The sequence below is a fragment of the Hyperolius riggenbachi genome, chromosome 10 (assembly GCF_040937935.1).
Source record: "Hyperolius riggenbachi isolate aHypRig1 chromosome 10, aHypRig1.pri, whole genome shotgun sequence".
NCBI classification, from domain to species: Eukaryota; Metazoa; Chordata; class Amphibia; order Anura; family Hyperoliidae; genus Hyperolius; species Hyperolius riggenbachi.
In genome coordinates, this window is record NC_090655.1 from 257,688,378 (window position 1) to 257,713,999 (window position 25,622).

At 44.5% G+C, this 25,622-nt stretch overlaps 1 protein-coding gene across 1 annotated transcript in view; it reads right to left on the reverse strand.

Moving 5' to 3' along the window:
• LOC137537125 (zinc finger protein 208-like) overlaps window positions 1-25,622 on the reverse strand; it is a 98,341-nt gene that overhangs the window by 40,580 nt on the left and 32,139 nt on the right. Inside the window, exon 3 of the mRNA XM_068259257.1 lies at window positions 8,399-9,945. Within this exon, the coding sequence (XP_068115358.1) occupies window positions 8,399-9,945 (1,547 nt within the window). The remainder of the gene's footprint in view (window positions 1-8,398; window positions 9,946-25,622) is intronic.

The window sequence follows — 25,622 nt, forward strand, 5'->3', positions numbered from 1 at the left end:
GCCACAGATGCACTGTAGGATGCACAATGCCGTGCCAGCACCTGCGTATTAATGCCTGACTCCTGCAACCCGGAAGAGGCTGCTGGGGGGCATTTAAGTAGGATTGGAGGAGTAGAAAGGAGAACAAGGGAGCAGTGGGCATCAGGACTGCTGGCAGTACATGCCTGCTCCCCCTGTTTATCCTACTTCATTCGCAACTGGTAACCTCTAAAAGGAAATTAATATGGCAACCTACATATCACTCTCATTTCATAAGTCTTGCTTAAAAAAATGACTTGCCAAAAAGGTGCTGGCTCCAGCCAGGATGCAATCTCCGCTCTTCTACATCAAAGGTGTTGTCTTTATCCAGATTCCAGTCCACTATCCAGCCAATGTTCCTAGTTCAGTCTTCATTCAAAGTGTAGAAAAAGTATGCTTGGTTGGTAAAGACTGAGCAGGTGTAAGATATGACCTCATGTGTGAGACTTTGAAACCAAAACTCAGCCATTACTATTTGTGTATTGTGATTGGATGCAATAAGGACACAGGCTTAAAAATAAAGTACAAAGGTGACGATTGGCCAACAGTATGCACATGTGGCTTATCCAGACTAGAGGCATTGTGATTCGTGTGATTCATAATTACACGTGATTCATGTAATTATGCAAGAATTAGAATCTGGGTGGGACTTGGTGTGGGTTTGGAAGTTCAACCTCGATTACGGTATGTCTGAGAACATTTTTTTTCTCTGTACCATTGCAGTCACACATGGCTCGATTAGGAGTTGAAGTGCCTATCCATCTCTTTCTGATCAGAATCTGATTGGATTCTGATTCCAGGGAATCTACTGAAAATTGATCAAACTGCAGTGTTGCACTGTCTAATGCAGTGCAGCAATGTGGACAATTGTTTGACTGCTGCTCCTGCCCTGTCCCCAATTCCAGAGGTTTTTAAAGAAGGTACACACACTGTGTTTTCAGCTGAGCCTCTTTATGCCAGCCACCAGTCAGGTGCCGGGTTGTGTCTGGTCAGAACAGATGCCCCAATATCTATATTTATAGTTCTTTAGACTGTGCATGATATTTTGTAGAGATATACTTAATGCTTTGCAAAGGCCTGACGAAGGGTTAACAACCCGAAACGGACTAGTGTCGTTGCCTGAAATGTACTGTTTCATCTAACAAAGCACACAGTGTCTAAGATCTGTTGGAATATAATGATTTTCTACATTTGTACTGTGAAGAATTCTTACTGATAAATATAAAAAGTTTATCTTTTTGAAAAAAGATTTTTTTTGGATACAATAAAGTGTGATATTAAACTTTGGAATCAAAATACTGTTTTGTGGTTTCACCTTGTTAACAAAGATCCTCCTATTCAGAAATCCAATATTATCCTGAGCATGGTGGGGTGCTCAAGCATGGATGATTATCTATGCCTATCTTGAGAGTTCTTTCTTTTTCTCGGACTCATTCCCAACGATTTTGCGATGCATGAGAAGAAGGTGACAGACCCAGTCTGAAATCCATGTTCTACAAGATAAACTGAAGGAAATGAAAGGACTGGTCTTGGAGAGAAGAGACGCATACCTGACGCAATCACAGTTCTGGCAGGCGATGCAACCTGGCTTTTCCAGAGAAGACTTAGAAATGAACCATATTTATCGAGTGGCTCATTGGCAACCGGAGGTCACCCAAGACATAACCAAATGGAAGAGAAGATGCTGCAGGCAACAACAGCCAAACCTGATTTCAGATTTCAAGGAAAAGTCCCAGGAATTCTATTTGTGTTTTGCAAGTCAAGAAGAATCTGAATCACCAGAGAACTAAGCCATCATTAACCCAGTATTTTTGCAACCTGTTAAGCAAGATTTCATGAGCAACCGCAAGGAAAGCCAGGATGGAACATGCACCTCTGTTCATGGCCATGAGCAAATCTGGATGAGGGCTGCTTCACAGCTGTGTGGTTTCTTGAAGCCAGGTGGTAGAGGGTCAAAGAGGTTGTTTCCTGAGAGCCTGGCTTCAAGTTGCAAGTGTTGCAAACAACATGATTTTGGCCGGCCATAAATTTAAAGAAACAAAAAGGTAATGCTTACAAGCTCATTGGCTACTTAATACTCAGACATTCCAGGAGGTCTAATGAGCAAGAGGCAGATAGGTACTCCCTATATATCATCTGCACTTCCCTTTTATACCAACCCCAGCATAGTAGACTCCATGGACCCCATTCAGTTATTTTTCAAATACATTTTCTCCTGAGAGATAATGTTTCATCTTCATTTTTAAATTACTTTTCAGTACTTTCCAACTGAAAGAGTTCCAAAAAGTAGGTGAAAAAGTACTATCAAATTTATTAAGCAAGTATTTCCTAGCTTGCTTGTGCATTAGCGTACATTAAATAAACTCAGAGATGAGTCAAGCTGCCATTTTTTTACTTACCCGGGGCTTACTTCAGCCCCATGAGCATGGAGGCTTCCCTTGCCATCCTCCCGCAGTCCTCACGGAATCCTCCATTTGGCTGCAATCAATTCCCGGTACTCAGCTCAATGGGCTCAGTCTGACTGAGTGACGTCAGCCGGGGTCTTCTGCACTTGCGGAGAAGGTCCCCAAATGCACAGAAGCCCCCCCCCCCCCCGCTGACATCACTGAGCCAAATACCAGAGAAAATTGTGGCTTAACAGAAGCACTCAGGAGGACAGCGAGGGTCGCATGCATGCTTATTGGGCTGGATGAAGCCCCGAGTAAGTAAAAAAGAAATGGCCACTTGACTCGTCTCTGAGTCTCTTTAATTGAGAGGGATGTGAAGACTGCCATATTTATTTCCTTTTAGGCCAGTTTTACATCTATTTTTTGTGTTGCTATAGGGATGTAAGATCCAGGATCTTCCGTAATCGGCAGCCTGCCGAGACCCGTTCTGTGGATTTTACTTCCGGGTCTTGGCTGCTGACATCACTGGAGCGCAGGTGGCTGTACAGCCCTCAATGGACAGTCGGAGAACACGCTCTCAGTATGCGCTCCACCAATGTAAACAGTAGCCACGTGTCTGCCTGCGTGTCAGATGACTAGCTGACACGCTGAAAGCTACTGATTTGTTTTCAACTCTGCTTCATGTTGATTGGTTAGTCCTTGTATTTAAACTCAGTGAGCGCTCCCAGTCATCACCCATGATAGCATTAGCTTTGGCTTGCTAGGTGTGCTCTCACTGTCTGATTGATTCCTGTTGCTGATACCTGCCTTGTACCCTGACCACGCTTAACTTCTGCTGGATTCCTGTTGCCAACCACTGCCTGAACTTGACTACACCTTGCTTGCTGCCTGGATTGATCTCTTCTCTGGACACAGATTGCATGAACTCTGCCTGGACTGACTCTGGCTTGTTTGGACTACGATATCTCTGAGAACTCCAACCCTGATCTGCTACTGCTCCCTAAAGCTCCTGGCTTTCTGCATCTTCTCATCTGGATAGCCTCATCCACTAGGCCTCAGGTGACTGTCTTATACTGCTTATATTGCTCTGTTGTGCCCATATTGCATTGCCAAGTAATTAGGATTTGTCTGGTGATCTATCTGTCAGACCGTATGCTACATCTACCTGCAGTGTATTGTTAGTATTGTGCTAGGTAGGAGATTGTTCAGGTGTTATGGGCTGGGCTATAGGTCAGTCATATGGGCATACAGCTTGACCTCATAGTCATTGACCAGACAAGCCTGACAGTATCATGGGCTAGAAATCCCCTTCTCAAAATGGATGCTAACGGGGGCGTTTACAAATGGAGGTACTTTGTGAAATGGTATCTCAACTTAACATTTTTGTAGAGGAAGTCCAAAAGAATTATTCACAAATTGAGCAACAGCTCACTCTTGCTACATCCCAGGCTGTTCCAGTTCATGCTACTAATCGTCCTGCAGAATCTCAGTTACATTAAATCAGCCTGAACCAAGACTGCCATTACCTGAGAGATTCAATGGAGATAGATCCAAGTTCAGACTTTTCAAAAGTGCATGTTATATACATTTTCAAATGATTCCCAGAACTTATGCCAATGAAACCACCAGAGTTGGAGCCATAATTTCATTGTTACTGGATGTATTTTCTCCAAAGGAGGCAGATGAATTACCACCTCATAGGTCTTATGATTGTGCCATTGATCTTTTTTTCTGGCAGTATGCCCCCTCATGGTCGTCTGTATAGTTTGACCAGGCCTGAGGAGAGAGCCATGAAGGAGTATATCCCAGATAATTTACTGAAGGGGTTCATCAGAACCTCTCCCTCACTAGCTGGTGCAGGGTTCTTTTTTGTGGAGAAAAAAGATGGTGGTTTAAGACCTTGCATTGATTACAGAGGGTTAAACAAAATAATTATAAAAGATCGATATCCATTGCCTTTGATTATTTGTTTTCTCAGGTTGTGCTAAGATCCTTTCTAAGTTAGATCTTAGAGGTGCTTATAGTCTCATTCGTATCAGAGAGGATGATGAATGGAAAACTGCATTCAATACTAAAGTTGGTCATTATGAGTATTTGGTCATTTGGGTTATGTAATGCCCCTGCAGTATTTCAGCGTTTTGTTAATGATATATTTCGTGAGTACCTTGGAAAATTTATGGTTGTCTATCTTGATGATATACTAATTTTTTCCTCTTCCTTGTCTGAACATCGTGATCATGTGAAAAAAGTATTAACGAAGTTAAGGGAGAACAGATTATATGCTAAATTGGAAAAATGTATCTTTGAAATGACACAAGTCACATTTTTGGGTTATGTGATTTCTGATTCCGGTTTGACTATGGATCAGGAGAAAGTCAAAGCAAAAGTCAAATAGAATGCTTTATACACAGATATTCCCCTCACTGAGGTCAGAGCTTATGGGAGGTCCAGAAGATCTCATAAAATCTTCATAGACTTACTTTCATTTCGGCTGACAAACGTAGCCGTACACCTGGAGCCCACATACACCTACACAAGAAGGATGGAGGCCTCTCAGTCCCTCCCCTTTTCAAGTAATACTATGACACCCAGCTGGAGCAGATCCCCCTTATATATGCTAGTGCCCATTCTCCCATATAGGTAGATATTGATCTTTTCCCCTATACACTAAAGCATGCTTTAAGGCCTATTTCCAATAGTTCTGCATCAGTTTTTCTGCATCCAGATTTCTGGGTGTGGCTATGGGAACAGTGCATCATGCAGAAATCTGCAAATTGGGTTCAGTGGAAACAGGCTCATAGGCATTCATTGGAGTCAGTTTTCTGCATTCAGAATCCGTGTGTAGTGGAAACAAACCCTTAGGCTCTACAACCTTTGCCCTCCACATTCCTCCACAACCTACCATACTTTGAATGTATGGCATAAAACGAGATTTTAGTATAAATTTCATTCAGCCTGTTCCCCTCTATATCAACTTTTTCAAATCCTGATTTCCCCCCAGGATTGGACCTGTTGGTCCTTCAGTGGTGGATAAGTGGTCTGGCCACAAAAGAGTCTATGTCCATCAATGGTAAAGCAAGTGAAGTGTGGTCTGTTAGTCGAGGAGCTGAAAAGCAGATATCAAACCAAAAAAAGGTTGATTCCGGTGATGCCTCTAATGACTAACTGTACATGGTTTATTGCATTCTAAACAAACGTAACATTTCTTCTTCAGGCATTATACAGAACTGGATCAGAACCATACTAAAGTACATACTTTTTATGATACTTTTACATGAGTCTGTAGGCTCAATCTGACACATCATCATACAGCATTAGTTACTCAGAAATGTAAAAAGACTTCCTGAGTATTCAGATCTATTGAACTCTTGCAGCACTTGTCAAATACAGGTAAACACAAACAATAATCAACTTAGCCTACAGAATCATATAGAAGTGTCTGTATGTTACGTGCACTATTGTATGGTTCTGATCCAGCTCTGTATACCTGAAGAAGACTTAACCTTTTGTAAGCTTGCAATAAACCATGTACAGTTACTTATCAAAAGTAAAATTCCTAATATGCAAATGGTAATTATCTTAGGCTCCCCACCTCTGAACTGTTTCGAGCTGCTCAGATCTTTCACTATATGAGGTCTGTTAGTAAACCAGGCTCTGAGGTCCAACAGTCCACCTTCCAGATAACTTTGTACCTCCGACCCCTTTAAAAAAAAAGGTTTGATCTCTGTTCTATATATATACCATCCATGATTGCCACCCAGGAGATGGTAAACTCCCATTTATTTCCCTTTGGGAACGAGACCTGGGTGTATCCATGTGTAATGTGAATTACACAAAACCTGTAAACAAACCACTTATTTGTCACCCAGGCACTTTTATTTATTGTAGGTTCAGATTCAGAGCATATAAAAAAAAAATCACAAACAGCTCTTATGTGTAAAAGATAACATTTAATGAATAGATACTTAACTACAGAATGATGGTCAAATGTCCAGATGTCTTTCAGCTCGATCAGATAAGTTCACAAATAGTCCTGAAGGGCCCCATATGCCCTGATAGGCATCTCAGGTACGGGGACCCGGGCAATGCTGCTGGCAACAGCAATCCCATCACGAGGCCAAAGATAATAGGGTGTTGGCCTCTTTTAAACCCATTCTAGACAAAGACATAGTCCCAATCATTCCTAAATAGTCTTCACTTCAGGCCATAGAGCATTATAAGGCTATGGTCATCTGCTCAGCAAGGTATATTACATATACTTAAAAGAATGTTCCATATAAGGAAATGGTCAGTAGTCAAAGAAATGGCTGAAGTAAAAGAATGTTAACTCTTCCCATAATGTATATACAATATCACTGGTAATTGGATGAGACATGATTATATAATTGATTAAAAGTACATCATCCTACACCATGACAGACGAGGAATGGGGGTATTTCTTGGAGACATTACCTAAGGGAAGCCTCCATAGTTCAACTATCAAGGTCTTCCTTTGCCTTCAGCATCACACTTACCTCACTCCTCATCAGCTGCAACCATTGCAAAACCTAAACGGTTCTGCCCTCAGGTCTTGTCTCTGAAGGGACAGGTTGCCCACTTGATCTCAGCAGTTCTCCAGCGGCCATTTTTTAAAGACCCTAAGGTCCTGGGCCATAAGCCCTTGAGAACCAACCATCTGAGCCATAGGCTCATGCAACACAGCTCTAACGCTACAAAAAATTCACATAGGTACCAGCTGGAGAATTTCTGCCTTGTCACTTTCAGCTGTCACACAAAAAGTAGACTCTGTAATGATGTTTGAAAAAATTCTAGCAAAAATGAAAGGCCGTGGACTGTTTTTTCACAAAACATGGAATCCCTGTATATCATAACAGGGACATAATGACACAATCCTTAGTATTTAAATAAAATACTACAAAAAAAACAAAGTGTTTCACTTACCTGGGGCTTCTGCCAGCCCCTTGCAGCCTTCCTGCTAATAGCGCAGGACGCTATTCCAGGCGGGAATGCAAAGAAAGATACGAGTGGCCTGGGGTGCCCAGGCGCAGTTGCCACATTGACGACAATGAAGCTAGCTGGTGGCGGGAGAACAGAGGATTGTGGAGGGCCGGCGTGGGACAGGAAGGCTGCACGGGGCTCGCAGAAGCCCCAAGTAAGTTAAACTCTTTGTTTAGTAGGATTCAGTTCCTCTTTAATTCAGGGTTGTGGAGTCAGAGCAATTTTAAGTACCTGGAGTCGGAGTTGGTGGTTTCATAAACTGAGGAGTAGGATGATTTTTGTACCGACTCCAGAGCCCTGATTTAATTTCTCCTTCTTTCTTGTTGGCCGATTAACTGTAATTACCCATCTACTACGCCGTGCCTAGGCTGACTTACCTTAAACCTCTGAGGACCAGTTATACATGTACTGTGTCTGTCAAAAATTCATATGTGGAATTTATAAATCTGTTCTCTTATTTGCTAATATGCTGTTGCCAACTCTCTGAGTCTGGCTAGTTAATTTCCACTGTTGATCATTTCTGATAGTTGCTGTTAGCTGTTTTACTTATATGTTTCAATAAAGAGATTTTGAGAATATAATCTTCATAAAAAGGACATTTCCTGGCCTGAGACTCTGACTTCATAGAATTATCGAATTCTAAGGCAGTACAGTGGAGCAAAAAGGTGGGAGCAAACTATTTCCCTCAATCACATGTAAAAAGGAAGGAAACCGAGAGCCCAATATAGGTTAGAGACAGAGGCGCTCGGCCGCGCTACAGACAACTACTAGTTCTTTATCTCGAATTGACTGCCTGATGAAGCAGGACTTTTGCCCGTGAAACGTGTTGCATACTGGAGCTACAAATAAATGTTATTTTGTTTATAAAATAACAAATCATTATCTGTTTATCCTTGAGGGAGGTAAGTCCACCAACTTCCCCCTTTTTAAACAGTTTTTAGACGTTTTTATTCTACTTTGGCGCCTGTGTTAAAAAATTTTTTGAATTTCCCTCACTCAGCACAGGATAATGGCGTCTTACAGGTGTGAGAACTCATATGAACACTAAGCTGTGATTTTCTCGCAAAACATTTCCCACACTCTGCACAAGAATACGGCTTCTCACCAGTGTGAGTTCTCTTGTGTATGACAAGTTGTGATTTCTGTGCAAAGCATTTCCCACACTCAGTACAAGAATATGGTTTCTCACCAGTGTGTGTCCGCTCATGTGCAATGAGATTTGACTTTTTCACAAATGATTTCCCGCACTGAAAACATGGAAATGGCTTCTCACCGGTGTGGATCCTATCGTGTTCAATAAGATTTGCTTTATCTACAAAACATTTCCCACACTCAGAACAGGAATATGGCTTATTCCCTGTGTGATATTTCAAGTGTCTTAAAAGGTATGATTTCTGTGCAAAACTTTTCCCGCACTGTGTACAAGAAATTGTCTTTTCACTGGTGTGAGATCTTTCATGTTGAGCAAGGTTTGGTCTACTTCTAAAACATTTCCCACACTCAAAACATGAAAAAGGCGTCTCTCCTGTGTGGGTTCGTTTGTGTTCATTAAGCTGTGATTTGCATAAGAAGCATTTCCCACACTCAGAACATGAATACGGCATTTCACCTGAGTGCTGTCTCTTGTGCAGAACCAAATGATCTTTATGCATAAACCTTTTCCCACTATCAGTACAAAAATATGACTTCTCACCGCAGTGAATTTTTTCATGTCTGAGAAGCTGCTGTTTCTGAGCAAAAGATTTCCAACACTCAGCACATGAATATGGCTTCTCACCTGTGTGAGTTCTCTCATGTATAGCAAGCCGTGATAGAAACACAAAACCTTTCCCACACTCAGCACATGAATACGACATCTCGCCAGTGTGAGTTCTTTGATGGTTGACAAGGTCTGACTTCCGTCCAAAACATTTCCCACACTCAGTACAGCAATATGGCTTCTCACCGGTATGAGTTCTCTTATGTTCAACAAGCTGTGATTTCTGTACAAAACATTTCCCACACTCAGCACAGCAATATGGCTTCTCACCAGTGTGAGTTCTCTCATGTGCAACAAGCTGGTTTTTCTGTATAAAACATTTCCCACACTCAGCACATGAATACGGCTTCTCACCAGTGTGAGTTCTTTGATGGTTGACAAGGTCTGACTTCCGTCCAAGACATTTCCCACACTCAGCACAGCAATATGGCTTCTCACCGGTGTGAGATCTCTTATGATCAGCAAGATGTGATTTCTGAACAAAACATTTCCCACACTCAGTACATGAATATGGCTTCTCACCAGTGTGAGTTCTACTATGACTGATAAAGTATGAGTTTGTTTTGAACCATTTCCCACACAGAGAACAGTAAAATCCCTTCTTCTGATTGGCTCCCGCATGAGGCCCCCTGGGGTTAGAGGGACTGGGAGAGTCGGGTGGAATATTTGTGGTAGTAGAGATCCCTGCGGGAGAATCTTGTGTGATGACATCATCATCCGTTGTACAGTCTGTGGATACAGAGAGACGAGTCTCTGAGAGGTTCCTGATGCCGGTACTCCGCGCTGCAAATAGAGAAACATCATCACTTCCTGTTATTCTGAGGGGAACAACGGTTATAAAAGACATGAAGAAAAAAAAACTTCAGATCCCCCCCCCCCTCCCCCTCCAACTGTCTCTGACGGAAACAAAAGCACAGCTATCAGTAAGACCACGTTCACAGTGGGATGTTGCTTTGTCTTCTCTGTATAACTGGACCAAAATGCAATAGAATCGAAAAGTCATACCCCACATTATTGCTGTGTTTTCATCACATACGGTGAAGCATACACTCAATGAAAAGTATGCTTCACTTCTGTTAATACAAAGTGGAAAAGAGGCACCAAAGGTATAATAAAACTGTTTGGTGCCTTGTGCTGCCGCTTTCTGCCTGCTGGTGGCAGCATGGATCAGGACTGTCATGGATTTCCATTATTCCACCAGCAGATGACTGAGGACTTTGCATTATCCTGAACCTCCACCATCCAACACCAGGGAGCCTGTGAATGCTATTGTAAGGACTTGCAGTTCCCAGTTTGGCCTCCAGAGAGTTTCAAGTGAACTCTCACCACCAGCTGCATCCTGTGTTTGCTATCACAAGGACTATTTAAGAACTGCCTATTACTCCTGCTAATTGCCAGAACTTTGTGCTCCCAGACCTGAGATTCTGGACATTCTGCTTATCCTGAAATCCTGTATCTGTTGACTTAACCATTACACTATCCAGCGGTGGCTAGATAGTGGTTAAGGGCTCTGCCTCTGACACAGGAGACCTAGGTTCGAATCTCGGCTCTGCCTGTTCAGTAAGCCAGCACCTTTTCGGTAGGAGACCTTGGGCAAGTATCCCTAACACTGCTACTGCCTATAGAACGCGTCCTAGTGGCTGCAGCTCTGGCGCTTTGAGTCCGCCAGGAGAAAAGCGCGATATAAATGTTCTGTTTGTTTGTTTGATCTATATTCTGTCTGACCCCGATTCCTGCCTGCTCCTTTGTACTGCGATTGGTTTGTTGCTGAATTTGTATTATGTTCTGACCATGATTTCTGCCTGTTACCATTGTACTGCAATTGGTTGTATATATTGATCATGTGTATATTTAGTTAGTTAGTTAGGTAGGGTTCTTGGTGTATTGCACATTGATTATCTTTGTATGGCGATTGCTCTATTATGGGGTGTGCATACATGTGGTTGTACTTATTTTGCATTCTATTGTATGCACTATCTGGTCTTAATAAAACCTTATTTGAACGTTATTCCGTGGTCCTGGTGTCTGTCTCACTGCAAACTGTGGTCAAACCCTGCTTTCTCAATCAGGTTTGTGACAAAAACGGTGTTAATAACAGCTACAATGAAAAGAGTGAGGTGGCTTACCTCAATGATGACAAATTCATATACTAAACAATTCACATTTTTTTACACTGGCAACGCATTTAATGGGCCTGTGCCCACGTCCTCAGGCTAAATAAACTGCCTAAAAACATTAAATACAAGGCGCTCAGCGCTCAAGCACTACAAACACTTTCAATATACCATATACAGATATATACAACAAATAAAATATGTTAATATGTTATTGTACCTGCACATATTTGCACTTCTAAAGCAAATCCATAAGGACAAATATATTAAAATTAACAAAAGCATGTGTATAAGTATGTGTCCACTGATGCTCATATAAGGGGAAATAAATTATTAATGTGCTGTTAGGGTGCATATGGATAAGGAATATATAATATAATATAAATATATAATTTCATTCCCTATCCATATGCACCCTAACAGCACATTAATAACACACACACGCACGCACGCACGCACGCACGCACACACACACACGCACACACACGCACGCACACACACACACACACACGCACGCACGCACACACACACACGTATTCGGCCCCCTTGAAGTTTTCCACATTTTGTCATATTACTGCCACAAACATGAATCAATTTTATTGGAATTCCACGTGAAAGACCAATACAAAGTGGTGTACACATGAGAAGTGGAATGAAAATCATACATGATTCCAAACATTTTTTACAAATAAATAACTGCAAAGTGGGGTGTGCGTAATTATTCAGCCCCCTTTGGTCTGAGTGCAGTCAGTTGCCCATAGACATTGCCTGATGAGTGCTAATGACTAAATAGAGTGCACCTGTGTGTAATCTAATGTCAGTACAAATACAGCTGCTCTGTGACGGCCTCTGAGGTTGTCTTAGAGAATATTAGGAGCACCAACACCATGAGGTCCAAAGAACACACCAGACAGGTCAGGGATAAAGGTATTGAGAAATTTAAAGCAGGCTTAGGCTACAAAACGGTTTCCAAAGCCTTGAACATCCCACGGAGCACTGTTCAAGCGATCATTCAGAGATGGAAGTATGGCACAACTGTACACCTACCAAGACAAGGCCGTCCACCTAAACTCACAGGCCAAACAAGGAGAGCGCTGATCAGAAATGCAATCAAAAGGCCCATGGTGACTCTGGATGAACTGCAGAGATCTACAGCTCAGGTGGGGGAATCTGTCCATAGGACAACTATTAGCCATGCACTGCACTGCACAAAGTTGGCCTTTATGAAAGAGTGGCATAAAGAAAGCCATTGTTAACAGAAATGCATAAGAAGTCCCGTTTGCAGTTTGCCACAAGCCAGGCGCTCTGGTCAGATAAGACCAAAATTGAACTTTTTGGCCAAAATGCAAAACGCTATGTGTGGCAGAAAACTAACACTGCACGTCACTCTGAAAACACCATCCCCACTGTCAAATATGGTGGTGGCAGCATCATGCTCTGGGGGTGTTTCTCTCCAGCAGGGACTGGGAAGCTGGTCAGAGTTGATAGGAAGATGGATGGAGCCATATACAGGGCAAACTTGGAAGAAAACCTCTTGGAGTCTGCAAAAGACTTGAGACTGGGGCGGAGGCTCACCTTCCAGCAGGACAATGACTCTAAACATAAAGCCAGGGCAACAATGGAATGGTTTAAAACAAAACATATCCATGTGTTAGAATGGCCCAGTCAAAGTCCAGATCTAAATCCAATCGATAATCTGTTGCAAGATCTGAAAACTGCTGTTCACAAACGCTGTCCATCTAATCTGACTGAGCTGGAGCTGTTTTGCAGAGAAGAATGGGCAAGGATTTCAGTCTCTAGATGTGCAAAGCTGGTAGAGACATACCCTAAAAAACTGGCAGCTGTAATTGCAGCAAAAGGTGGTTCTACAAAGTATTGACTCATCGGGCTGAATAATTATGCACACCCACTTTGCAGTTATTTGTAAAAAATGTATGGAATCATGTATGATTTTCGTTCCACTTCTCACATGTACACCACTTTGTATTGGTCTTTCACGAGGAATTCCAATAAAATTGATTCATGTTTGTGGCAGTAATGTGACAAAATGTGGAAAACTTCAAGGGGGCCTAATACTTTTGCAAGCCACTGTATATATACACTCTGGAGCCAGTGTTCTCCCCAAGCTCTTTTAGCCGGGTGCTTCACTAGTTTTGGTGAGCGCCCGACTATCATTGGCTCACCTCCTCCTATGCTGTAAGCAGAGTTGCTCACAGAGGCACCAGCCCTGCATTCTCATCTCGCCCGGCTACTTTTTCATGCCACCCGGCTGGAATAAAATTCTGGGGAGAACACTGGGAGCAATGTAATTTGAATGACTTTATACAATTATACAAACCCGAAACTGTGCAAAATATCTTCCTAACAGTCGTCAGAATTGGCCTGCCAGTTGCACCAGCCAGAATGCGCGATATCGGTCGCTCATCTCTGTTTATCTACATTTTTTATACCAATTGTGGGTAAAAGTATACAGAGAACTATTAGTATCATTATGGGTGTAATTACAAGTCATGAGAGCCCCCCCCCCCCCCCCCCCACAAATGCTGGTGCTTCTCTGCTCCTTTGTTCATATTGGAGACCCTAACAAGCTGGAGTCAGAGGTCACACAAGCAGTATGTACACAACAGGACATGATCTGGAGGCTGAACCCCTGAATTAGAGGTGTTGGGAAAATGGTCTGAGGCCTCTAACAGCCCTGGGCCCTAATCTAACTCTGATTACTACAGTACTACTAAGTGTAAGCAAAACACTTACCTCCAGCGTGACTCATACAGGAACAAGGCATTAACTAGTATTAGTAGTAATATAAGCACTTGAAATAAAAACGTCATGGTAATAATGGTAATACGGAGCCCCTGCTACAGCCCTGCACCATCCAGGACACACACAAAGAAGTAGCCTCTTTACAAAACATGCTATTAAGTACTCATCTTAGGGTAATGACCTCCAGAGGGGGGAAGCGTCAGGATACTAATGAGGCTTTCCTAGTCCTCTTTAGCACCCCGGATCCAGCACTGGCCCCTCTGCTGACAATCGCACAGGTTCAGTAACAGCTTTCACCACTGGGTCCCCTGTACAGTGCACCTCACGCATGCACAGTAGCTCGCCTGCATAGTAGAGCGGACACGGTCGGGCTCGGATATTTCCACCTGACCCCGAGCGGAGAGCCACTGCTGTGCCTGCATGAGAAGAACAGATGTCAATATTGTGGTGGCTGCTTCTCTGGGGGAGCCAGCGCTGGATCAGGGCTGCTGAGAAGGATTGGGGAAGCCTCATTACCATCCAGAGACTTTCCCTTCTCGAGGTAAGTTCCCCCGGGGCAGCTTTTCTAACTCACAGCTTTCCTTTAACATTATTATTAGCTCATGTCTGCATGATATATATTGGAGCTAACTCTCTTGCTTACAGTCTGTGCCAAACAAATACTATTATCTCAATGGCCTCAATTCACTAGGATCATGCTGGAGATAATAAGGCAAGAGAAAACGTACCTCCACACAGTGAGAGTTATCTTATCTCTTCATTCCTTAAGTAACCTCCTCTGTAGTTAATTTACCTCCTCTGTAGTTAAGTTACCTCCTTTGTAGTTATTTTCACATGCAGTTAATTAACACCCTGTCTTTAACTCTGGAGTTATTTTAAGGATTGAAGAGTTAACTTAAAGACAGAAGAGTTAACTTTAGGTTTGCCTGAGGTAAAATGTTTCCTGAATACTACATGCCTTATCACCATGGTAACAACTCTAGAAACGTTATTAAAGACAGGAGATAAGCTTAGTGAATTGAGGCCTATGTCATCAATACAGAAGAGGGAAACCGGGAGCCCAATATAGTGTAGTAAGTACTGCAACCACTGTATAAGCAGGTGAGGAGATTTTCCTGTCCCCACTCAGGAGGAAGAAGAAGTCGTTCTCTGTAGACAGGAAAAAAGGCGTATCCCCCTCTACCAAGGGTGGATAATTAATATGTAGAAAGAACAGAGGCGCCAGCAGGATAAAATCAGGTAATAAAACGTTTAAAAGTGCTTTGGAGGCAGCGGTGGACTTACCTCCTGTAAGCAGACACTATAAACTGTCAGTTCATATCTAAATACATTTAAATATAAATCTAAATAAATAAAATGTATTTCGATTTGAACTGACAGTTTATAGTGTCTGCTTACAGGAGGTAAGTCTACCGCTGCCTCCAAAGCACTTTTAAATGTTTTATTACCTGATTTTATCCTGCTGGCGCCTCTGTTCTTTCTACATAATATCTATGTCATCAATGCCCCTCCTGTGTGATATAGTCAGCAGTGTTCTCATGTATCAATCTGTGTACAGTGATGTACAGTGGCCATTATCAGCTTATTACAGGCCGGTAACACTAAGTCACCCCTACTGTGACCAATCTGTGTACAGTGATGTACAGTGACCACTATCAGCTTATTACAGGCTGGTAACACTAAGTTACCCCTACTGTGACCAATCTGTGTACAGTAATGTACAGTGATCCTTGTGTTATTACAGGCCAGTAACACTAAGTCACTCCCTACTGTAACCAATCTGTGTACAGTGATGTACAGTGACCATTGCCAGCTTATTACAGGCTGGTAACACTAAGTCACCCCCTATTGTAACCAATCTGTGTACAGTATTAGCTTAAAATATCTTTTCAGTGCTTCCACCTACCTGAATCTATATTAGTAAAATGATCTTCCTCTTTAATTCTCACCATCATGTCACCCTCCTCCACAGACTGCTGATCACTCCTCACATACATCTCTTCTTCTTTAATTGTCCCCATCATGTCATCCTCCTCTGTAGAATGATGATCACTCCTCATATATTTCTCTTCTTCCTCTTTAAACGTCCTCATCATGTCACCCTCTTCCATAGACTGCTGATCACTCACATTCATCTCTTCTTCTTCTTTAATTGTCCCCATCATGTCATCCTCCTCTGTAGACAGCTGATCACACTCATATGTCTCTCACACCGAGCTTAGTGCTTCACCCTAAAGCCATAAAATAATAGCAAATAATATCTTTAAAATGTGACCAGTGAGAACACACAGAAGAATACAATTTGGCAGATGGAGCATAAAGAAAGCCTTTAAAATGTGCGCCCCCCCCCCATTAAGATTCAGGAGAAGGAAGATGAAGCTGTGGAGGCAGAAGAGATCCCAAAAGCAGAACCCTCAAAGCAATTTAGCAATAAAAGGACGCTAGTTGACTCTTAAAAACTTTATATTAATAAATTGTGATTGCTATTATCGCCTTACACTTGTGACATGGTTTAGGTGTTTTGTTTTTTGCTCTTTGGTAAATGGGTAAGGAGTCTGATTCAAGACCCATCTATCATATGCACTACTCAGGGGTCGTTACCAACTGAACTAGGCTCGTGGAGACCATAGCGCTTCCATTCCCATTAACGGAATGAACAGAGTACACAGGGAGAGGAAACATTTGCTATCTTTCCTTACAAGCCACTGCTGACAGGCATAGGACTACTGGTAAAGAGATGTGTGCTGAACATTCTTTTCTGAAACACACTTTACAAAAGCACTGGTACTTACTACAGAATGACCCAGCTATTGGACATGTAGTTCCAGAACAACTATGTGTTACATTTAAAAGGGCTAAGTCGTTGCGTGACAGTCTAGTGCATAGTCACTTCAATGGGGTCAACCCAAGGCGCCACTGCATAGTGTTGGGCACTTACACATGTGGGGGCTGCCCCTACTGTAGATACATACATGTTGGTAGATCTGTCCTTCTCCCCAATGGTAGCACCTTTCAATTAAAACATTACGTAAATTGTCAGACCGAACTAGTGGTCTATTTATTATTATGTCCCTGCGGGTCTTTTTATATAGGAAAAACTAAGAGACCGCTATGGAGGCGAATATCTGAACATATACAGAATGTGAACAATGATGAGTCTCTCACTCCTATTATTATTATTATTTAGTATTTATATAGCGCCGACATATTACGCAGCGCTGTACAATGTATATATATATATATATATATATATATATATATATATATCTTGTCACTAACTGTCCCTCAAAGGAGCTCACAATCTAATCCCTACCATTGCCATATGGCTATATTATGTAGTGTAAGTACTGTAGTCTAGGGCCAATTTTTTAGGGGTAGCCAATTAACTTATCGATATGTTTTTGGAATGTGGGAGGAAACCGGAGTGCCCGGAGGAAACCCACGCAGACACGGAGAGAACATACAAACTCTTTGCAGATAGTGCCCTGGCTGGGATTCGAACCAGGGACCCAGCGCTGCAAGGCGAGAGATCTAACCACTACGTCACCGTGCTGCTCGACATGTAAGACAATGCCCGAAATGCACTACCAATAGATTGCGGTTTGTAGGTCTTGATAGAATACATGAAACTATACGGGGGGGGGTAACTTTGATCGCTTGCTCCTTCAAAGAGAAACCAGATGGATCTATAATCTAAAAGCATGTCAATCCCCGGGTCTGAACGAGACCTTCGGTTTTGCTCATTTCCTACCTCATTAGGTTTGTGTTGATGGTCTGCCGATTTGGTTATTCTCCTCCCCTTTAACCTGTAAACGGTCCCCCGTGGGCCGCTTGAGCTGTTTGCATCGGATCGCGATGTTCCCCACTGTTTAGCATATGATGAGTTTTTTTTACGCCATTTCACATGCAGGTCTGGAGACTATGATGCCCCGGACAGGCATGCATTCCTCTTCCAGTCCCAACAGCTATTCGTTAGGTTGGTTAATAGGGTTTACACTTTGTGCCCATTTAGACCTCGAGCTATTAATAAAGTATATATATATATAATTAATCTTTGATTCTTCTGGAGCTTTTTTGTAGATAATTAATTTAGTCACTAGTTGCTGTGGGTGACTGCTATGTCTGTATGTTGTTTGTGTACCTGTCTCTGTGGAGCCACCGTAGCTCTGCTGGGTCGCGTCAGTGGGAGTTGACACGCAGCGGTGAGAGGTTTTCCACACTTCCTCCCTTCTGGTCCGCACGCGCAACTTCCGCCCATGACGCGTACTTCCGCCGGGCTCCGATTGGCTACCACAGAGGATTTGAATGGCCGCACAGTACTGCAAGACATGCCTTCTGATGACGCCGTGAGAACGGCGAAACATGTAAAGGACGTGCTTGCATGAGACGCCGTCCCCTCCCGCAGCACCCGCAGTCTTCCTGTATGGGACTTGCATACCTTTTCCAGCCTGGCCACAGATTGACGTCTGCTTCTGCAGGCCACCTGCATCTCTTGGAGCCAGTCTCTTTCCACATGGACTGCAAACGCTAGTTTCCATACAGCCAGCGAATGGGGAATCTGGAGACTCTTTCTCTGGCCGGTTAGTTGCGACACTGGATTACAGCGCAGCGGATCCAGGGAGATTCTACATCACAGGTGGACTACTCAAGCTCCTTTCCCAAGACGGTGGAGTGGTGAGATAATCCTGTTGCTAATTCCAACATGATGGGAACTCTTGCTTACATTAGTTGCTGCATTTAACCTGAACCCTGCTTGTGCTGCTTTGCTTTCTAACCCACACCCATTGCGGCTGCTGGATTGAACTGTACTATATATCCAACATTGAGATTTGGAGTAGGCTATAGCATGAAATTTTATGCCGCTACCAACATTATTCATATAGTTCTATCCTGGCCAGGAGCATGCTTGGTGGTATGCATGACTGGTGTTAGCGTGAGGGGATGGCCATCTCATGGGGTTTTTAACACACATTTTTTCAGTATTTATGTTTTTCAATAAATGGTACTATTTTACAAACTTTCTTGAGGTTCTTCAGATTATTCTTGTAGATTGGTGAGCACCTGTAGTCCATAGATCGCCCTATTTATGTGCAGATTGTACTGGTAAAGAGAGCAGAGGGGGGCCCACATCCTCACAAGATCCCTTCCTGCACAGGTCAAAAGATTACCTTTCATAATTCCAACTCACGTGTGATCAGAGTCCTCCTTGATGCAAAGAAGGCAGCTTTCAGAATGAATAAAAATAGCCATACACTGGTCGATTTGCCATCAGATTCGACCAACAGAGCGCCCTGCAGTGACACAGGAAGTTATAAACGGATGCCGCCGGATGCCGTGATGTGGAAGGTGATGAGGAGAAGATGCCAGTCGGGAGCCGGGAGGTGATGCGGAGAAGATGCAGGGAAACAGCTTCAGGTAATGTATACATGCATAGATCGTACACCGCTACATGCGCTCCCTACCCACGGGCCATCAATTTCCCGCACGGAGCGATCGTTCTATTTCGGGACGAAATAGATCGAAATTTAGCGTTGAGCGTGAACGATTTGACAGCAGATTCGATCCCAGTGATCAAATCTGCTGTCGATCGGTGGGTAATCGGCCTAGTGTATGGCCAGCTTTAGATCTGAAATAGATTGCCCCAGGCATCAGCAAAGGGCATTTAAGAGTACCTGCTGTCTGCTGGGGTCCATTGTTCTTCTGATCCTGTCTTTCCTGCAAAATTGACCCATGCCATCTGTTCTTTTATTAAAGAAGACTCTCCTTGGATTCGTCAGATTGTCTACAGTCATCAGTAAATGGTCCACACAAGAAATACTACTACAGTGTTCTCCCCTGAGCCAAATAGGTGGGCGGGCCACCCGGGTAAGATTACACCTCGCCCGGCTGCCAACACGTGGCTGTAATTGAAGGTCGGGCTGTTCTGCTCCTCTGCGTCATAAATCCCCCCCGGCTGACAGCACGTGCCTGTGAATAGTGAAGCCAATGCTGTTCTGCTCCTCAGTGTACGAGATCTCGTTGAGCTTGTACAGTCATTGAATTAGCATGGACTGGGCGTGACCATTTACATCCTGATCAGGCAGCCGCTGTGTTCCCAGGATCGTAGTCAGGAAGCCAGTCAGCGTGTGAAGCTGCGGGTCGGGGAATGGGATATGTGCCTGCAGCTTCTGTGTGAGTTTGTATGAGAGCAGCCCCGCTACCCCCCTTCATTGTGAAACTGTTCTCTGGAAGAAGCCAGGGAGACCGGTGTTGTGTCTGATTACGCTGCCTGTTGATTTGTGCTGCCCCGCATGCGCAATAGGAGACTGTGCGGCCACATTTCCTATTGAATGATGCTGCTGGTGCTAAAATACTAAATATCTCCGCTTCCACACATACACTCCTCAAATTTTCAGTGTAGGGAGGGGACCCTCAGAACGACCTCAATGCCAAATTGCAGCCCCCGAGACCCGCTGGTTCCTGAGATAGGTTTCTGTAATCTATCTTCTGAACCAGCAGGGCTCAGGGGCTGCAATTTAGCATAGAGGTGTTTTGGGAGGTCCCCTCCCTACCCTGGAAATTTGAGGAGTGTATGTGTGGAAGCGGAGATATTTAGTATTTTACCACCTGCAGCATGATTAACTTCACACTGAGCATGCGTGCTACTCAGCGTGGAAGGGAGCTTCCGGGGGCAGCGCATTCAGACATTACACCAGCTGTAAAGCCATTCAGCCAGAACTTCTCCCTAACCCCCTCCTGGTAGAACTGATAAGGACCCGGGGCTTGCAGAGATGAGACTGCAGGGTCCTAATGCTGACCTGTTAAAGTAAAGGTGTCCATACATCTAGTGATGATGGGCAGATTCAACCAAGAGACAAATCTCTCTCTAATCAAATCTGATTAGAGAGAGATCTGTTGGGTGCCCATACACTGCTGGTTGATTCCCGATTGATTTCAGCTTGAAATCTCTCAGGAATCATCCGAATCCGCCGCCTCGCCCTCCTGGTGTATAAATGTACCCCTGTGTGTGCATTTATACATTACCTGTCCTGTGTCACCCACTGCGCAGTGCTCATCTGTCTGCTGCTTCCTGCTCCTCCTTTTGCACGTCACATGCTGCAGGTGTTTATTGCGTGGTGTGTGTGACGTCACTCGCGCTATACGCCGGCAGCGTGAGGCACAAATGGAAGAGGAAGAAGCTGAAGACAGATGGGTACTGTGCAGGGGGCAACATAGGACAGGTAATGTAAAAATACACACACATTTACACACTTTGTGAACAGCGCTGTGGGTTTCGTAGTTCATCCCAATAAGATATCGCTCACTGTTACCGCACACAACCGATCAAACATGGTGGCCCAGCATCTTGCAGCATGTCTGTCGTCCCAAAATAGGTTGCGTCGTTGATTAGGCATGCTCTTGGCGGCACCAATTTTTATCCAATTTGATAATTATCGAATTGGATGGTTGATCAGCCGCCAAGTCAAGAAAAGTATGGCCAACTTAAGTAAACCTCAATATGTGTTTCACTGACTGAAGTTTTCGTTGACTGACAGAAAGGGAAAGAAATATAGGTTTTTACTTACCTGGGACCTGTAGTCCTTCAGTTCCCTCGCTGTCCTCCCACTCTGCTCTATTATGTGCTCCTCCAAAATCTAGCTGGCTGGGCTACTGCGCATGTGCTGTCCTGGCCATGTGCATCCTCAATTGTGCATCCATGTCCTGGAGCATTCTGTGTATGCACATTTGAGACATTTTACAAACTGTGCATGCCCAGAACGCTGCTGGCCATGGGAACTGAATAGAGGTGGTGCATGTGGCTAGCACAGCACATAGTGTGACAGCTGCACAACAGAAAGGACCTGGGGGACAGCAAGGCACCTGAAGGACTACAGGGGGCTGGAAGACGCCCCAGGTAAGTAACATTTAATGTCTTTCCCTCACTTTAGGTCGTCTTTAATTACTAATTTAATCCTACCATAGTCATAGTCTAATGCCTTACCATATTATTATCATGTATTTATATAGCTCAGACATCTCCTGCAGCACTTTACAGAGTACATAGTCATGTCACTGACTGTCCTCAGAGGAGCTCACAATCTAATCCTGTCATAGTGTAATATCCTACCATATTTATTATGATGCATTTATAGCACTGACATCTTCTGCCACACTTTAGACTACATAGTCATGTCACTGACTGACTGTCCTTAGAGGAGCTCACAATCTAATCCTACCATAGTCATAGTCTAATGTCCTACCATATTATTATTATGTATTTATATAGCACTGACATCTTCTGCAGCACTGTACAGAGTACATAGTCATGTCACTGACTGTCCTCAGAGGAGCTCACACTCTAATCCTGCCATAGTCATAGCTCCGCCTAAGCCACGCCCACATTCAGTTGCATGGCAACACCCATTTTTTTGCGCTGGCCCTTCATTCCCCCGGGTTGCTCCCCACCCGGCTACTTTTTCATGCCACCCGGCTGGAAAGAAATTCTGGGGAGAACACTGTACTATCTGTAGTGTTAAATGTCATTCCAATTTTTATCTCAGATAATACGTTCATAACAGTTTCTGTTAGGAGAGAAACCTGCTTTGATCTCCCCTCAGGGTTTCACTATAAGATAACCTGTGTCCAACATATGACAATATTTGATATAGAAATAATATCCAACATAGCCTACATTTAGTCATGCACCTCTTTTTATAAATTGTCAATAAAAAAGTAAGTAAATAGACAAATATAAATTGAGCCATGTTTATATGATGTGGGGGGATGTGTGTATAAGGTGGGGTAGATATGGAAATACTAAGGGGAAGGGGGGTGGTAGTATAGTTATACTAAGGGGAAATGACAATACTGGGGAAATAATTACAACACTGGGGAAAAATGACTATGCAGGGAAAATACCAGTAATTTGTGGAGAGTATGGCTTCAATTCATCAAGCATTACCGCATTCGGTAATGCTGAAAACAGCTGACTTTACGGAGCACTTAGTAAAATGTTAATTCATGAAAATTGTTACTGCATGAGAAGCTGACATTCCTGACATTCCTGAGCAGTGAGATAAATCACCGACTTGTTCGGTAATTACCTCAACACGTCAGTAAAATGTCAATTCATCAAGCTTACAGCATTCGATAACATGTGCGGTGATTATCTCCAGCTCTCCCGTCGATAACAAGCTTGGAATGCCTTCAGTGTGGATGTCTCTGTGTTTGACAGGAGCAGTCAGCTAATAGAAATGTCCCCTGTCCCCTGCAAGTGCTGATAGGTCACACAGGCTTCTCTTTAAAGGAGTTCTGTGGGGGGTTGTGGAAGAGAAAAACGGACACTTACTTTGGGCTTCTATCAGCCCCGTGCAGCGGTAATGTCCCACGCCGTCCTCCTCCCATCTGCCGTTCTCCGCCGCCGGCCCCGGTCTAAGCGGCATGGGATCCAACTGCGGCTGCGCTAGAGTGGCCGCGCACCCCGCTCGCTTCCGCCTGCGTCATCAGAAGCTTACTGCGCAAGTGCCTTACAAGGCTCCGTTGTACTGCGCCTGCGCAGTAAGCCTCAGATGACGCGAGCGGAGGCACGGCAACGCGCATTATTCGTCTGTATGTCAGACGAATAATAGCCCGGTGCCGGCTGCGGGGAACGGCGGATGGGAGCAGGACGTCGTGGGACATTACCGCTGCATGGGGCTCATAGAAGCCCAAGGTAAGTGGCAGTTATTCTCTTCAGAAACCCCCACAGAACCCGTTTAACCACTTCCCGACCGCCCACTACACAGGGGCGGCGGGGAAGTGGAGCCCTGCAGGACGGCCTCACCCACAGAGGCGGCGGTCCATTTAAGGGCATGGGCGGAGCGATCGCGTCATCCGTGACGCGATCCTCCGCCGGCGCCTGTCACCGCTCGCTCGCCGCAACATCCCGCCGGCTATACGGAAGCGCCGGCGGGATGTTAACCCCGCGATCGCCGCATACAAAGTGTATAATACACTTTGTAATGTTTACAAAGTGTATTATACAGGCTGCCTCCTGCCCTGGTGGTCCCAGTGTCCGAGGGACCACCAGGGCAGGCTGCAGCCACCCTAGTCTGCACCCAAGCACACTGATTTCTCCCTCCCCTGCCCCAGATCGCCCACAGCACCCATCAGACCCCCCCCTGCCCACCCCCCAGACCCCTGTTTGCACCCAATCACCCCCCTAATCACCCATCAATCACTCCCTGTCACTATCTGTCAACGCTATTTTTTTTTATCCCCCCCCCCTGCTCCCTGCCCCCTCCTGATCACCCCCCACCCCTCAGATTCTCTCCAGACCACCCCCCCCTGTTTACTGTATGCATCTATCCCCCTGATCACCTGTCAATCACCCGTCAATCACCCGTCAATCACCCCCTGTCACTGCCACCCATCAATCAGCCCCTAACCTGCCCCTTGCGGGCAATCTGATCACCCCCCCACACCAATAGATCGCCCACAGATCCGACATCAGATCACCTCCCAAATCCATTGTTTACATCTATTCTCTCCTCTAAACACCCACTAATTACCCATCAATCACCCATCAATCACCCCCTATCACCACCTGTCACTGTTACCTATCAGATCAGACCCTAATCTGCCCCTTGCGGGCACCCAATCACCTGCCTACACGCTCAGATTGCCCTCAGACCCCCCCCTTATCAATTCGCCAGTGCATTAATTACATCTGTTCTTCCCTGTAATAACCCACTGATCACCTGTCAATCACCTGCCAATCACCTATCACCCATCAATCACCCCCTGTCACTGCCACCCATCAATCAGCCCCTAACCTGCCCCTTGCGGGCAATCTGATCACCCACCCACACCATTAGATCGCCCGCAAACCCGCCGTCAGATTACCTCCCAAATGTATCGTTTACATCTGTTATCTTCTCTAAACACCCACTAATTACCCATCAATCACCCATCAATCACCCCCTATCACCACCTGTCACTTTTACCTATCAGATCAGACCCTAATCTGCCCCTTGCGGGCACCCAATCACCCGCCCACACGCTCAGATTGCCCTCTGACCCCCCCCCCCCCCCTTATCAATTCGCCAGTGCATTAATTACATCTGTCCTTCCCTGTAATAACCCACTGATCACCTGTCAATCACCTGCCAATCACCTATCACCCATCAATCACCCCCTGTCACTGCCACCCATCACTCAGCCCCTAACCTGCCCCTTGCGGGCAATCTGATCACCCACCCACACCATTAGATCGCCCGCAAACCCGCCGTCAGATTACCTCCCAAATGTATCGTTTACATCTGTTATCTTCTCTAAACACCCACTAATTACCCATCAATCACCCATCAATCACCCCCTATCACCACCTGTCACTTTTACCTATCAGATCAGACCCTAATCTGCCCCTTGCGGGCACCCAATCACCCGCCCACACGCTCAGATTGCCCTCTGACCCCCCCCCCCCCCCTTATCAATTCGCCAGTGCATTAATTACATCTGTCCTTCCCTGTAATAACCCACTGATCACCTGTCAATCACCTGCCAATCACCTATCACCCATCAATCACCCCCTGTCACTGCCACCCAACAATCAGCCCCTAACCT